We start from the raw sequence: 13,278 nt of genomic DNA on the forward strand, positions 1-13,278 counted from the left end.
AATGAAGTTAATTTTTTATTCCAAAAAGTTTTCCGTCACAGTTATCATGATAAAGCTATTGACGTAGGACTGGCTCTTGAAAACGTTCAATAAAACACATCACATTAATATAGATTTATCGGTGATAACAAAATACTAGATAAACCTAAACGTATAATTATTGACATTTACTTTGAGAAAAATAAAAAATATCGGCAGTTAGTCTTACTTATATTTTACTCAGATTGACTTCTGTCACTAATATATAGGTACACTAAAGAACAGCTTACGTTACCATGAAAGAACTCTGAGTGTGATATAAGACGTAATTTTAAACTTCATATCTAAGTTTCATGTATTCATTTGTCTCTTTCATAAACATATCGTTACATCGCTTTCCAAAATATCAAGGCCCTTGTTAATATTCAATACAGTGATTGAACAGACATTGTGTTTGCCATACAAGCTAACGAATACATAGATTGTAGGTATGTTTAATTATAATATAAACATATCTATATATTATTCATTCAATAGTATATGTAACTAATAATTAATCAACGAACCGAGATAATAAGTGTAAGAAAATTACACAAATATTTTATTCAAAAAAAACATGAACATCAAATAAAGTCTTAAAATTAGTTTTCGCACTTTAAGGTTACCTTTAAATTTCAAACGTATAGCAAACCTCTTTAGTGTTAAAAAATAAATTTCTATATGCTACGAATACATTACAATTATGTCCAGACTTTAATTTGGATGCCGATATATCAATCAGCAAAGAACGTGGTGACACACGCTCCAAACAATGGAACATCTAAAAACGGATACAGGAATGACAACGAATAAATAAACCAACATGTGCAAAAATGGATAGTATCACTTAACTTAGTCTTTTACTATTTATATTGTTTAAAACGTGAAATTAAAATACACTCCTTTTCTTGATTCTTAGATTTTACAATAAAAATATGGGACATCGTAAAAACAAGCTTCTTTATTACTGTGTGTTATATCATAAATTCCTAAATATGTAATAATCTTACAGCAGAAAATAAATTATCACACACTGATGCAAGACATTACGTCTGTTGATGTTATCAAATGCAATCAATGCAAAAATATTTCACTCACGAATAGATAACGTAATTTTTCCCATCTAACCAGTTTTTGCGTGTTCTAAGTAGAACAATTACACTCTAAATGGAAAGATTTCGATATACCGTAACTGGCTGAAAGTATATTAATATATCAGCGTTATAATTCTATCACAAAATAATATAATTAATCCGCCTGCCCATTAATTGTCTTAGTAAATTTGTAACAAATTAATTTATGTCAATATTCTTTTCCAGCCTGTGTCCACTAAATTTCAATTTTTACTTCAATAATTAGAATTGCTTATAAAAATTTCGCAGGCGCCCATGAAGTCAATTTTAATTAAGTTTATAAACAAATCTTGGTATAGAAGAAATGTGTTTATTACTAGCCGTCGCCTGCGTCGGAATTAAAAAAACAACCTTATAAGTAATCTATGTGTTCTTTCAGACAAAAAACAACTTACTAACTAAAACGTTCAAACAAAAATAAAAACAATCTCGAAACAAAATGCACTAAAAAGTAACAAAATAATGTCATGAAAACCCTTTAAAGTAAGAAAGTTCTCTTTTTTCTTGTATTTCTGGTATTGTATAATTATTGTTATTTTGGAGTCGGTTTCGGCCTAAGTAGGTACATAAACGTAACTATATGTCTAAGGCTGAAATTTATAGTCGGTACTCGGACTTAGCTCCGACTTGACTTAGGTTTATCTTATGGCACACTCATCTAAGCATTTGCTTAAAGTTATCTCAGATTCGAATTTATAGTCGTTCTGGGCTGAGATTTTGTCAGTGTTGCCAATTTAGCATATTTTATGCAAAATTTGGCAGAATTTTAGTACGTTTTGCACATTTTTCTTCATTTAGCATATATCATTATTTTTATTACCATATTAACTGATATAGATATAAATGGAATTTAAAAATGAACATGATGCATTTTAGACGTATTCAAGAAATCACAAAGTAATAATTTTATATTTTTTTATATAATTTAGTTCGGCATTCATAAAAACGAGTATAGCAGATCCACTTTAATAGGCCACATTTAATACTTGGAGGACTTTTTGAAAAGATAGTATATTTAGGCATATTATAACAGGTCTTTAAGCATATTTTGAAGTAGCCGAGGTGGCAACAGTGATTTTGCTAAGCAACAGAGTTTTACAAAGTTTCTATTCGCACATTATCTTCTTGGTACTTCTCAGTACTTAGAAAAAATATATTTAAAATACATGATCCATATATCATTTAACTTATTAATTTAATCGAATAGTTGTATTTATTTATAATTTGCTATCGAAATTATAAGCAAAACGACGAAATTAACATTTTTAAATTAACACTTTTGCAAAATTATGGTTAGGTATACGGTAGAACGGAACGAGATTATTTGACTTGTCAAAGTAAATGACAACGTCAAACCCATAACCTATTCAATTTTGTTATTGTTGAGGTTACTAGAGATCCATTTTATGCATTTCTTCTGGATTTTGGTTTATCTACCTGGACATACAAAGATTCTATCCTTTGACGTTTACCCTGGACTCGTATTCTTATGGGCTTTCCATACTTTATCTTTCATTTGGATTTGGCTAACGAACTAACAAAGATTTTCGAATGGATTTTATTGAACGGACAAATTGGATATTGTCTCGAATAGATAAAATTAACAAGCTTGGAACATCGCATCAACAGGTAAATATGATCAGTACCGGCAATAAGTAATACTATATTTATTTTTCTGTTAATAAAAATAATCATGTATACTTTAGAAGAAACCTTTTTCTTTGGTATTATTTTTTGTACTAATTTTCTTCTTTCTGTTGTAGACTGTTTGTGGATATTTCCACTGTACGTCATCATAAATAAAGTTTCAAGAAAATTGAGTCAACTTCTACCGCAATTTATACGTTTCCCTATCCACCTATATACGCAAATTGGAATAATCGGGTAGCACTAACAACCTGCATGGCCTGAACAATATTCTTAATAAATATATATGTATATTAACAAATATATTTCATCTTAAATGTTCAGAATATGGTTTTTGTTTGTTTATTTTATTGTAGCAATCCATGTCGTAAGCAAAATTGAAATCCTTTGAAGCGAGAAAGAAGTATTTGTAAAGTAGGCAGGTACAAAATCCTTGGATACGGAGTGGTCATCAGGTGAATCCAAAATATATAAAAAAGGTTCAAAGTACTCACATACTCCGAAACAACCATAACAATGACAAATCCATATTGATATAATGCCAAATGCCTATTAGTAAACTCCTTCGAAATCTTAGAACAGTGGTAAACACCAGCAACAACAATATCTTTTGCACGAATGGGTCGGCTCGCCCGGTGAAATACCACGACCACACAGAAGACAGGCGGAAATGGAAGTAATTCCTTGTTTCGTCTGATGAATGGGCGTATCTGAGGCCTATGTTTAGTCCTCTTCATTATTCCACCCTTTTCTTATAAGGAAAGGATGGGAAGGGGAAGAGGATTTGACGGAGGAGTGGATGCCTAGGAAGGGTAAATATACCCTTTCTGTCCCTCCATCGATTATATGTAGGCAACGTATCTGCAATTACGGATGCATATATTATACGAATTTAAAAGTAGTCGAGAAACGTGTCAGATTTCGCTAAGTCAACGATTTTGGTGACTTAGCATTTGCTAAGCAAACGTCTAAGGTAAGCTTAGCATGTGATTATAAATTTCAAACTCGTAAGATAAGTCTAAGCAAAGTCCAAGTACCGACTATAAATTTCAGCCTAAGACATCTCACATACAAAATGTCACTTATTTATTTCGGCCGACACCGACTGCGAAATAACAATAATTATACAATATAGACATGTTACAAGAAAAAAGAGAACTTTCTAACTTTAAAGGGTTTTCATGACATTATTTTGTTACTTTATAATGCATTTTGTGCTATTTCAGATACCCATATAGGTTTTACATATTTACTGACAGTACTAACTACGATAGCAGCGTTTTCTTATCGGGTCAAATGTCCTTGTTTGACTATATTTTAATTTGTGTGTCGTTTGTGCTCAACGGGTCAGATAAGTTTGTCAATCTATAGTTTGTTATATCGGGTCCTCTTAATATTAGGTCTTTACCTAAGAAATTGCCGTTTTGTATGAAAAAATTTAAACGATTTTTGGAACGAAGTTCCTTATCGCGCGTTGTGAAAGGGGGCTAGACGGAAAAAATTCTTACGAAAAGTTGTCACGACACTTTTTGCTATAGTAAGCTATTGTAGCTGTGCGGCGTCGCATGTTTCTCTGTCTGTCTCTCTGTCTCTTATAGAAAGCAAGTCTCTCTCTCTCTTATAGAAAGCAAGCCAGATATTTTCATTTCTATTTCGCATTAAACAGTGTGGTGTCGCGACTTAAAAAAAAATAAAAAAAAAATATTACAATTCCTTCACTAATTAATTGAAAGGAACTTCGTTCCATCAAGGTGTCCCTTGACACCTCTCAAGTTTTTTTCATGTATTTTTATTTGTATTAATCGAAGTAATCATCCATGCAATCAATGCATCTTTGCCAACGCAGTGGCAGTTTATTGATGCCATCTTAAAGAAATCAGCTGGACGGGAGGCATTTTGTTCTGCCTCTCGGGTATTGAATTTTTTCCCGTCAAGAAATTTTCCAAATTCTGTAAAAAGTAGTAGTCTGTAGGCGCAAGGTCTGGTGAGTAGGGCTGAGGACGAAGAGCTTCCAACAACAGTTCTTGCAACTTGGAGACCGCCTCATGCGCAGTATGAGGTCGCGCGTTGTCGTGCAGAAGCAGCGGAGACGAGCGAATGACCAATGCTGGTTGGAGATGTGCCAGCTTCTCCAACATTGTATTCTTTACAGTAAACATCTGCAGTAATGCTCGGCCCGTTTGGTAAGAAGCTGTGATGAATCACAACGGCGCTAGACCACCAAACAGTGACTGTCACTTTTTAGGGGTAAGTTTTCGTTTAGGGCATTGTTTAGGTGCTGAACCAGGATCCAACCAACTTGCTGAGCGCTTGCGATTATTAAACAGAATCCATTTTTCATCGCAGGTAACAATGCGGCTCAAAACTCCTTCATTTGTGTGTCTGTTGAGCAGTGCAAGGCACGTCGCGATTCATATCCCACCCATTTGTCAAGCTTTTTTACCTTGCCAATTTGACGCAAATGGACCAATATTATTTTGACGCTAATGTCGAAAGCTGCTGCTAATTCAGCCGTAGATTGTGTATCATCAGCTTCCACAATCGCCTTTAATTCATCATTGTCGACCAAAATCTTTGGCGACCGCGAGTTTTCATTTTCCAGGTCGAAATTTCCAGAACGGAATCGAGCAAACCAATAACAGGTGGTGCGTTGGTTTGTAGTGTTAGCTCTGTAAATGCCGTTGATGTTGCGTGCCGCTTGTACCGTGTTGCTGCCACGACGGTACTCATATTCCATAATTACTCAAATTTTTTATGTATTCATGATGACGAAGAAGATTGAAATGCGATGAAAATGTAACACTAATCATTAAACAAATGACTACTTTTGGAAAAAGAATTCCATTTTATATTTAATTAAAATAAATTTGAAATTAGAACTCTTAGCCAAACAAAAATTATTTTGATTTGGCCAGTACTGCAGAACAGTAATTTCATAGGTAATAGACCTATTATCTATGACACTCTTTAGTTTGTCCCTCACAGATAAAGAAATCAGTAGGGTCGTCTCGACTAAACATGACCTGGTAACCTATTTTCTATATCTATCCATTATCAGGGATATATAGTTGTAATTTATTCTAAAGTCTTATCGTCGTATTATTTGATTTTTTTAAACAAAAATGTTCGTTACTTTACAATGGTTGGGCCCTCAACAATGTTTTTGAAAGGGTCGGTTTAATCGATGAAATAAAAGTAAGGTTATTCGAATCGGAAAACAGTAAAATAGTACTATTTCCAATTCAATTAACATTAACTCAAAAATTACTTGACTTATCAGCTTTCGACGAAAACATTTTTCAATTCCTACTTTTAGTAATTCATTTGTAAGTTTTTAGTTAATGTTACGAATGACAAAATTTATATATATTATTGAAGCAATCACCACAAATAATAAAATATATCACCAAATACTAATATATAATAAGTATATACAAAAAAAAATCGTCATGAACAGCTAAAAACTGTACCTAAGTATTACAAGAATTTAATTCCTATTTTAGTATGAGTCAATAAACAATTTTGTAGCCCGCTGACCTAAATAATAAAATTGGAGTGTCTGTATGTAATAAGATGTCTGTCTGTCTGTATGTGACCTAATAATAAAAAAAATGTACTAATGTGTAAATAAATACATTGATGTATTTGTTACAACATGGTGTATTTGCGTTGTGTATAACGAAAAATCAACATTTAAAATTTTTGTTTGTCGGCAAATCCGCGTCTGTACAGGTTAATCTTCGAAACATCTGGACCGGCTATTGATTGACTGGTTGTTTCATGTAATATGCAGGGGTAACTTATTTTTAAATTTCACTCTGAAGAATTCGTGAGGAAGAATAAATTCTTAACTTTTGACCCATACTACCATAAAACGTTAACTAAAGTCTTCGGGAGGCGCCGTAAAGTAGCGAGATGTAACTAATTTGGCATTAATCTATATATATAAAAGAAAGTCGTGTTAGTTACACTATTTATAACTCAAGAACGGCTGAATTGATTTGACTGAAAATTGGTCGGCAGATAGCTTAGAACCAGGAAACGGACATAGGATTATTTTTACCCAGTTTTCTATTTTTATTCCGCGCGGACGGAGTCGCGGGTAAAAGCTAGTTAACTATATTTGGTGATAAGCGTACATTTTTAGACAAACTATGTGATATATTTGGCTGGTAAACAAATATTTTCTGGTTTGAATTTGATGATCATACCATAAGTTTGAGGTTTCAATACATTTTGAACAGTAGGCACGATTTAAATGAGTTGAAGAATTGTAATTTTGGTATAGTTTAATTCTTTTTTTAATCTTATTTTATTATTTTTGGTAAAGTAGCTTTGGTATTTTGTTACAATTTTTTATGGTCTATATATTCCCATTACAAATTCATACACTTATATATCAAAACCACAAAAGGAAATTTGTTTTTTCATGACCACTTAAATCATAACGAGCTGAGGAAATCAATTAAACTCTATCGCGTATTTGTATTGTTAAAAAATTACCATAGACTGACTTGTACATTGTATAACACACATAAAAAAAAATTTAGTCGAATTGATAACCTCCTTCTTTTTTAAGTCGGCTAAAAAATACATCACGTGGGACAGCTTATTATTAAATTTTCTCTATGGAAAATTGTTATAAAATATTAAATAATACGTTTTGTACATAGATCTAATTTTATACTTATTTAGTATTTAAAAGCATCTAAAACATATATGCGTAGATGTGTGTTTTTGGAAGAATCGATAGTGGACAGGTGTAAGGACCGTGGTAATTGGAGGTCCGTGGTCTCTTCATACTAAACCCAGAAGTTAAAGGAGAAAGTAAACCTTTTTGAGAGAGATTGATTGAAAATATTACTATATATAAAACATATTAAAAAGCGATACTCCAACTATTTCAAAAACGTTAAAATTACTGCGAATTTGGTTGATTTTCTTTTTAGCCGACTTCAAAAAGAAGGAGGTTATCAATTCGACTGATTTTTTTTTTCGGTCAATATTCTGGAAAGTCTCACGATAAAAATGTCCCCATTGTCCTTTAAGTTTCGTTGTTTTATGTTATAAAAAAATAAACTAAAAATCGATTGGCGAAGAACTGTGACGTTAATATTTCTTTTACTATGAAGAATATATTTATGATTCGTGCGGACAAAGTTCTTCAACAGCGAAAGTAATCAAAACTTCTTATGATAAGTATTTAAAGATGGCGGCGCGATGGACACATTATCACTTAAAGATATGAACATACATTTGTCTCAAATATTATCCAAACAATAATAATGATAACTAAGGCAACACCTTTTCTGTTTTGAAAAATATTTCATTACTAAGAAATACAAACATATGCACAACACAGATGATGTATTAATTTTATTTAGAGATACAATTTTATCAAGTCATTGCTTTTTGTCACCATGACAAGCATATTCCAACTACAAGTACGTATATAAGTAATCTGTGTCTTTAGATTTGTTGTCATTCAGTCATTGTGCGCAGTCGAACAATGCTTTATCTTTTATTAACTTTAGCGAGTGTATTTACACTTGTATACTTTTATTTTACAAGGACTTTCAACTACTGGAAAGACAGAAATGTACCTGGACCTAAACCGCTGCCATTGTTCGGCAATATTAAAGACAGCGCATTCAGAAGCAAGCATGCTGCGTTAGTTTTCAAAAGTATTTACGATGCATATCCTAATGATAAGGTGGTTGGTGTTTACAGAATGACCACACCGTGTATACTGCTGCGTGACTTGGACGTTATTAAGCAAGTTATGATTAAAGACTTTGAACTATTCGTTGACAGAGGAATCTCATTTAGTAAAGATGGACTAGGACTTAACCTATTTCATGCTGATGGCGACACATGGAAAGTGCTGAGGAACAGATTTACACCAGTTTTTACTTCTGGTAAACTGAGGAACATGTTGTATCTCATGACTGAACGAGGTGAACACTTTGTTGACTATGTCGACAACCTTAGAGCAAAAAAATCGGAACAACCAATACATGTCCTCGTTCAGAAATTTACAATGGCTACTATCGCAGCATGTGCCTTTGGCTTAGACTTAGATGAAGATATGTACAATACTTTAAACAGAATAGATAAAATGATTTTTACTCCGAGTTATGCCAGGGAATTGGATATGATGTTCCCTGGTATATTGAAAAAGTTTAATGGTTCAATATTTCCCAAGTACATGACCACGTTCTTCGATAACCTCGCACAAACTGTTGTGAAACAAAGAGGTGGAGTTCCGACAAACAGAAAGGACTTTATGGATTTAATATTGGCGTTGAGACAACAAAAAACAATTGAAGGAACGAAGAAATTGGACAATGAAAAGCTGAGAATAGTTGAACTGACTGATAGCGTGATTGCGGCTCAGGCTTTCGTGTTCTATGCGGCTGGCTACGAGACTAGCGCTTCTACCATGACGTACTTATTTTATGAACTAGCGAAACAACCTGAGATACAAGATAAAGTAATTGCGGAAGTTGACGAAGTTCTCAAACGATACAACGGCGAAATAAACTATGACTGCTTAAATGAAATGACTTATTTGCAACAAGTATTTGATGAAACATTAAGAAAATATCCAATTGTAGATCCTTTACAACGCAACGCTCAAATGGACTACATAATCCCAGGCACTAATGTTACAATCAAGAAAGGACAAACTGTACTCGTCAATGTTTTGGGTATCCATTACGATCCTAAATACTACCCCAACCCTGAGAAGTTTGACCCTGACCGGTTTAGTCCTGAAAGTGAGAAAGACAGACATTCTTGTGCTTATTTACCGTTTGGAACTGGACCCAGGAACTGCATAGGTAAGTAAAAAAAAAATCAGCCGAATTATTTACATTTTCTGAAGTCTTTAAACTACAGTTCTTTGTGACCATACCTATTATTTTACAAAGCATGTGTATAAAAAATGATAAAATCGAAGAAATGTCGAGAATGATAATAATGATAAGAATCTATTTTCTGAAGAGTCAACATCTGACTATCATATTGTTTACCGTTATTATTCCTATTCAGTTTATCAAATGTAGCTTAATTATGAATCAGTTTCAAATAAGAATTTTTAGAAACCATAAGGGGCCAACCATAAATTACGTCACACGAATTTCATTATTTTTTGACCCCTCCCCCGTCTTTGACACAGCTGGTCATATTTATCAGGACCTCCGCCCCACATAATTTGCTATTTTGCAAAGAAATGACAGCAACGCGCAGTGTGGTGGCATTTATTAAAGGCGGTGGTAACAATAGTACAGCGAGTGTAAATGTAGACAGTTTATATATTACCAAATATTTTTATTTTATTCTTTAGTATGTATATACTTAGGGATGTAGTTTGAATTTCTTGTTATAATAGATAGATATAATAGATATTTTATTTTTAAATGTGAGGTCACATTATTTGAGACCTCTTCCCTCTCTTTGTCACACTTCGTCGATTGCCCCCACACGTTTGACGTAATTTATGCATGCCCCAACCTTAAGATGTAACACATTTTAGTTTGATTTTTGTTAATAATAATCACCTAAGTTGGTTATCATTATGTGTCGTGACCTGAAATCGGGTCACATTTGCTTTCAATTACAGTCAACGACAATAAGTAGTGTAATCCAATGCTTTGTTAATAATAATAAATTAAATGTATTCCAGGCATGCGGTTTGCCAAGGTGCAGTCCCGAGTGTGTGTAGCCAAGTTCCTGTCCAAGTTCCGCGTAGAACCTTCGAAAAACACACCAACGGTGTTGGAATACGATCCCATGCGTTCTGTTCTGTTCCCCAAGGGAGGAATTCACCTTAACATTTTATGTCGATAATTTTTTTTTACAATTTGTGGAACGGCAACACTGTATTTGACAGGTCGAATTTATACGCTCTATACTTCGTAGTAAGAGTCGGGACTTAGAACAATTTTCATTTTCTCAATTTGCACGGTAAATACTTGCCAGAATATAAATGACTTCATTTTTCTGACGCACGAAGAAAAACACGGATACCAACATAAAGAGCTCAATAGCGAAGTGCACTGATCATCGATATCTGGATATCGATATCGGTAAAATATGGGATGGTTAGGGTGACCCCTACTAACAATATTGAATAATAATAATATTTAAGACAAATTCACATTTAGGCTCAAGTTGAAACATTTGTAATTATAAAATTATTATTTAATGACATTAAACCTAAATGAGCAAAAGGGAAATAATTTTTTTTAAACTAAATTATATTTATTCATATAAAATACAATATTTTAAAATTGTCTATAGTCATACTCGTAGTTTCTAAGGTTACATTATGCTTATTATACGTTTTTTTATTTTGTTTTTGTTTTTGAGTGAACCCTTTCGACTATTTAGTATTTAGTATTAGTATAGTTACTTGCATTTTTTATGATTTTTGAAAAATAATTACTTCATTGGCAGTTGCACTGTCATGTACCTGCTAGCCCAATCTAGTTTATTTGCTGGACAGAAATGGCGCCAATGAAGTGCATGTATCTTTTGTTTATTTTACAAAAACATTATATGTAAAATATTACTTGGCAAGGCCTTGTTGCTGTGCTTTTTTTATTTGTAGCAGACTTGATTTCTTCAAGCTCTGCAAAGGAACTATTAATACGATAGCACTCATTTCTTATTAGAAGGTGACAAACATTTCATTATGTAAAATAAATTATCGATAGTACGGTCAATTAACAATATCAATAGTAAACTAGGTACATCACTATCACAAAATAAAATTCACAAATTTAACTTTACGAAACTAATTACATTTATGATGACTATATCTACAATATTTTTAATAATTAAATCCTGAATAAACTGTTATCGGTCCTCATCTAAAGGGAATTTCGCCATAAAATCCCTTTTTCGCTTATTTTCCGTACTGAACGAAACCCGCATATTTCGCATTTCAGAAATCGTTTTCTAGTTGGCATTTTATATTTTATATTTTCATTTAAAACTAAAAACTATAAATTTTTAAATAATTTTGTGACAAGCTTTGACGAAATATATTTTGACAAGAGCGTTCAAGTCAAATCACTAGCCTGATGAAAGCCTTCAAAAATCAAAATGTCAAAACAAGAAATAGATAGCGATGGTTTTCAAATAGTTTCTTCAAAACGTTCGGCTAAGAATAAACAGACCAAAGTTCCATACACAGCTTCACATTTTATAAAAGAAGAAAACGAAATTAACGTTGAAAAATCTTATCAGTAAGTATAATTGTTTACAATTATAAATGGTAATTTTAGGTTATGTATTAAAGACATTTGTTATTCTTCCAGGCGAGTGTTATCCGCTGTGAAAGATTTGGAAGGATCGCAATATTACAACGACGTTTTTAAAGCAGTGAGTACAGTTTTAAACGAAAGAAATATATCAGAAATAGTTTGTTTCGGTCTAGGGCATGTGGGAGAGTGCAATATTTCTCGTTATCAGCTCGCATTTTTGTTATGTTTAAAAGATTCTTTTAAACCCCTTAAAGTGTTAGTTCATGATCCTATATTTTATGTTGGAGAATGTGAATTACTTAAACGTTTAGGACTGTCAATTATTGAGGAAAATAATGAAGGAAGTTATGTAATATGTGACGAAAGTATAACCCTAGTATACCTTCCACATTGTCCTAAACAGTTAACTAACAACTTTCTTTGGACTAACTGGGATATTCGTTTAGAAAATTGTATTCTCCTTTGCAATAGTTTTGCATCTTTATTAGTAAATCATCCAAGTAGAATGCTAATAGAAATGGTTCCTTATATTTACAAACTATCAGAATATCTCGATGAAATTATTTTAGAAAATAGTTTTCAGTATAGAGACATATTTAATGACACTTCAGTACATTACATTAAAGAGGGAAAATTATCTAAAGTTGATAGTAATTTTTGGAACAAATCTGACAAACCTAAATATAATAATACAGAAGAGTTTATAACAACACAGATGGTTGAAAAATTGAACATTTGAATTGTTTTAAGGGTTGAAAGATGGCGTCCATAACAACCAAACCGACACTTGTGACACTGAGAAAGATATTATCGGAGTTAAGAAAGCAGAGTACTACAAAAGCATTATCTGAGAACCAGATGGCTCAGTATATTTTGCAGCAATATAGGAAACATCAAACAACTGATCAGCAGTACTGCAAAGCTATTGATGAAATGCATTTCAAAGCCAAATCTTACTTCGCCTATCTTCATAATTGTAGAAAATATAAAGAGATCAATACAGAGTTTAAAGGTAAAGGCGAAAGGAGTGTTGAAGACACAGCCAGAATGGTTGGATTCAAACTTCCTCATGATCCAAAGTAAATTATATGAAAATCATCTGTAGGATTATTAATATTTGTGAATAAATGGAAATAGCAAAGTATTTTTTTTTTCTTATTGGAATAAGACCTGTCCTAAATCAGTTGCACATTTTTTCAACACTTAAT

The 13,278-nt window shown here is 32.6% G+C and overlaps 2 protein-coding genes across 3 annotated transcripts; both read left to right on the top strand.

The window, feature by feature from the left end:
* The first annotated feature begins 8,266 nt into the window (after nucleotides 1-8,266).
* LOC106710557 (cytochrome P450 6B5) lies at nucleotides 8,267-11,032 on the top strand. The gene is made up of 2 exons (XM_045680037.1): nucleotides 8,267-9,640; nucleotides 10,486-11,032. Exons 1-2 carry the CDS (start codon nucleotides 8,308-8,310, stop codon nucleotides 10,647-10,649), a joined length of 1,497 nt encoding a protein of 498 aa, XP_045535993.1. The 5' UTR covers nucleotides 8,267-8,307; the 3' UTR covers nucleotides 10,650-11,032.
* Nucleotides 11,033-11,859: 827 nt separating this feature from the next.
* Nucleotides 11,860-13,205, top strand: LOC106716150 (protein FMC1 homolog). Of its 2 annotated transcripts, XM_014509599.2 has the most exons (3): nucleotides 12,038-12,052; nucleotides 12,125-12,188; nucleotides 12,821-13,205. In XM_014509599.2, exon 3 carries the CDS (start codon nucleotides 12,830-12,832, stop codon nucleotides 13,151-13,153), a length of 324 nt encoding a protein of 107 aa, XP_014365085.2. In that variant the 5' UTR covers nucleotides 12,038-12,052; nucleotides 12,125-12,188; nucleotides 12,821-12,829; the 3' UTR covers nucleotides 13,154-13,205. The 2 variants fall into 2 exon arrangements, with proteins under 2 accessions (XP_014365084.2, XP_014365085.2); XM_014509598.2 differs by lacking the exon at nucleotides 12,821-13,205 and having other exon boundaries at nucleotides 11,860-12,052; nucleotides 12,125-12,809.
* The last annotated feature ends 73 nt before the right edge of the window (nucleotides 13,206-13,278 follow it).

The sequence above is a fragment of the Papilio machaon genome, chromosome 11, assembly GCF_912999745.1.
Source record: "Papilio machaon chromosome 11, ilPapMach1.1, whole genome shotgun sequence".
Taxonomy (NCBI): Eukaryota; Metazoa; Arthropoda; class Insecta; order Lepidoptera; family Papilionidae; genus Papilio; species Papilio machaon.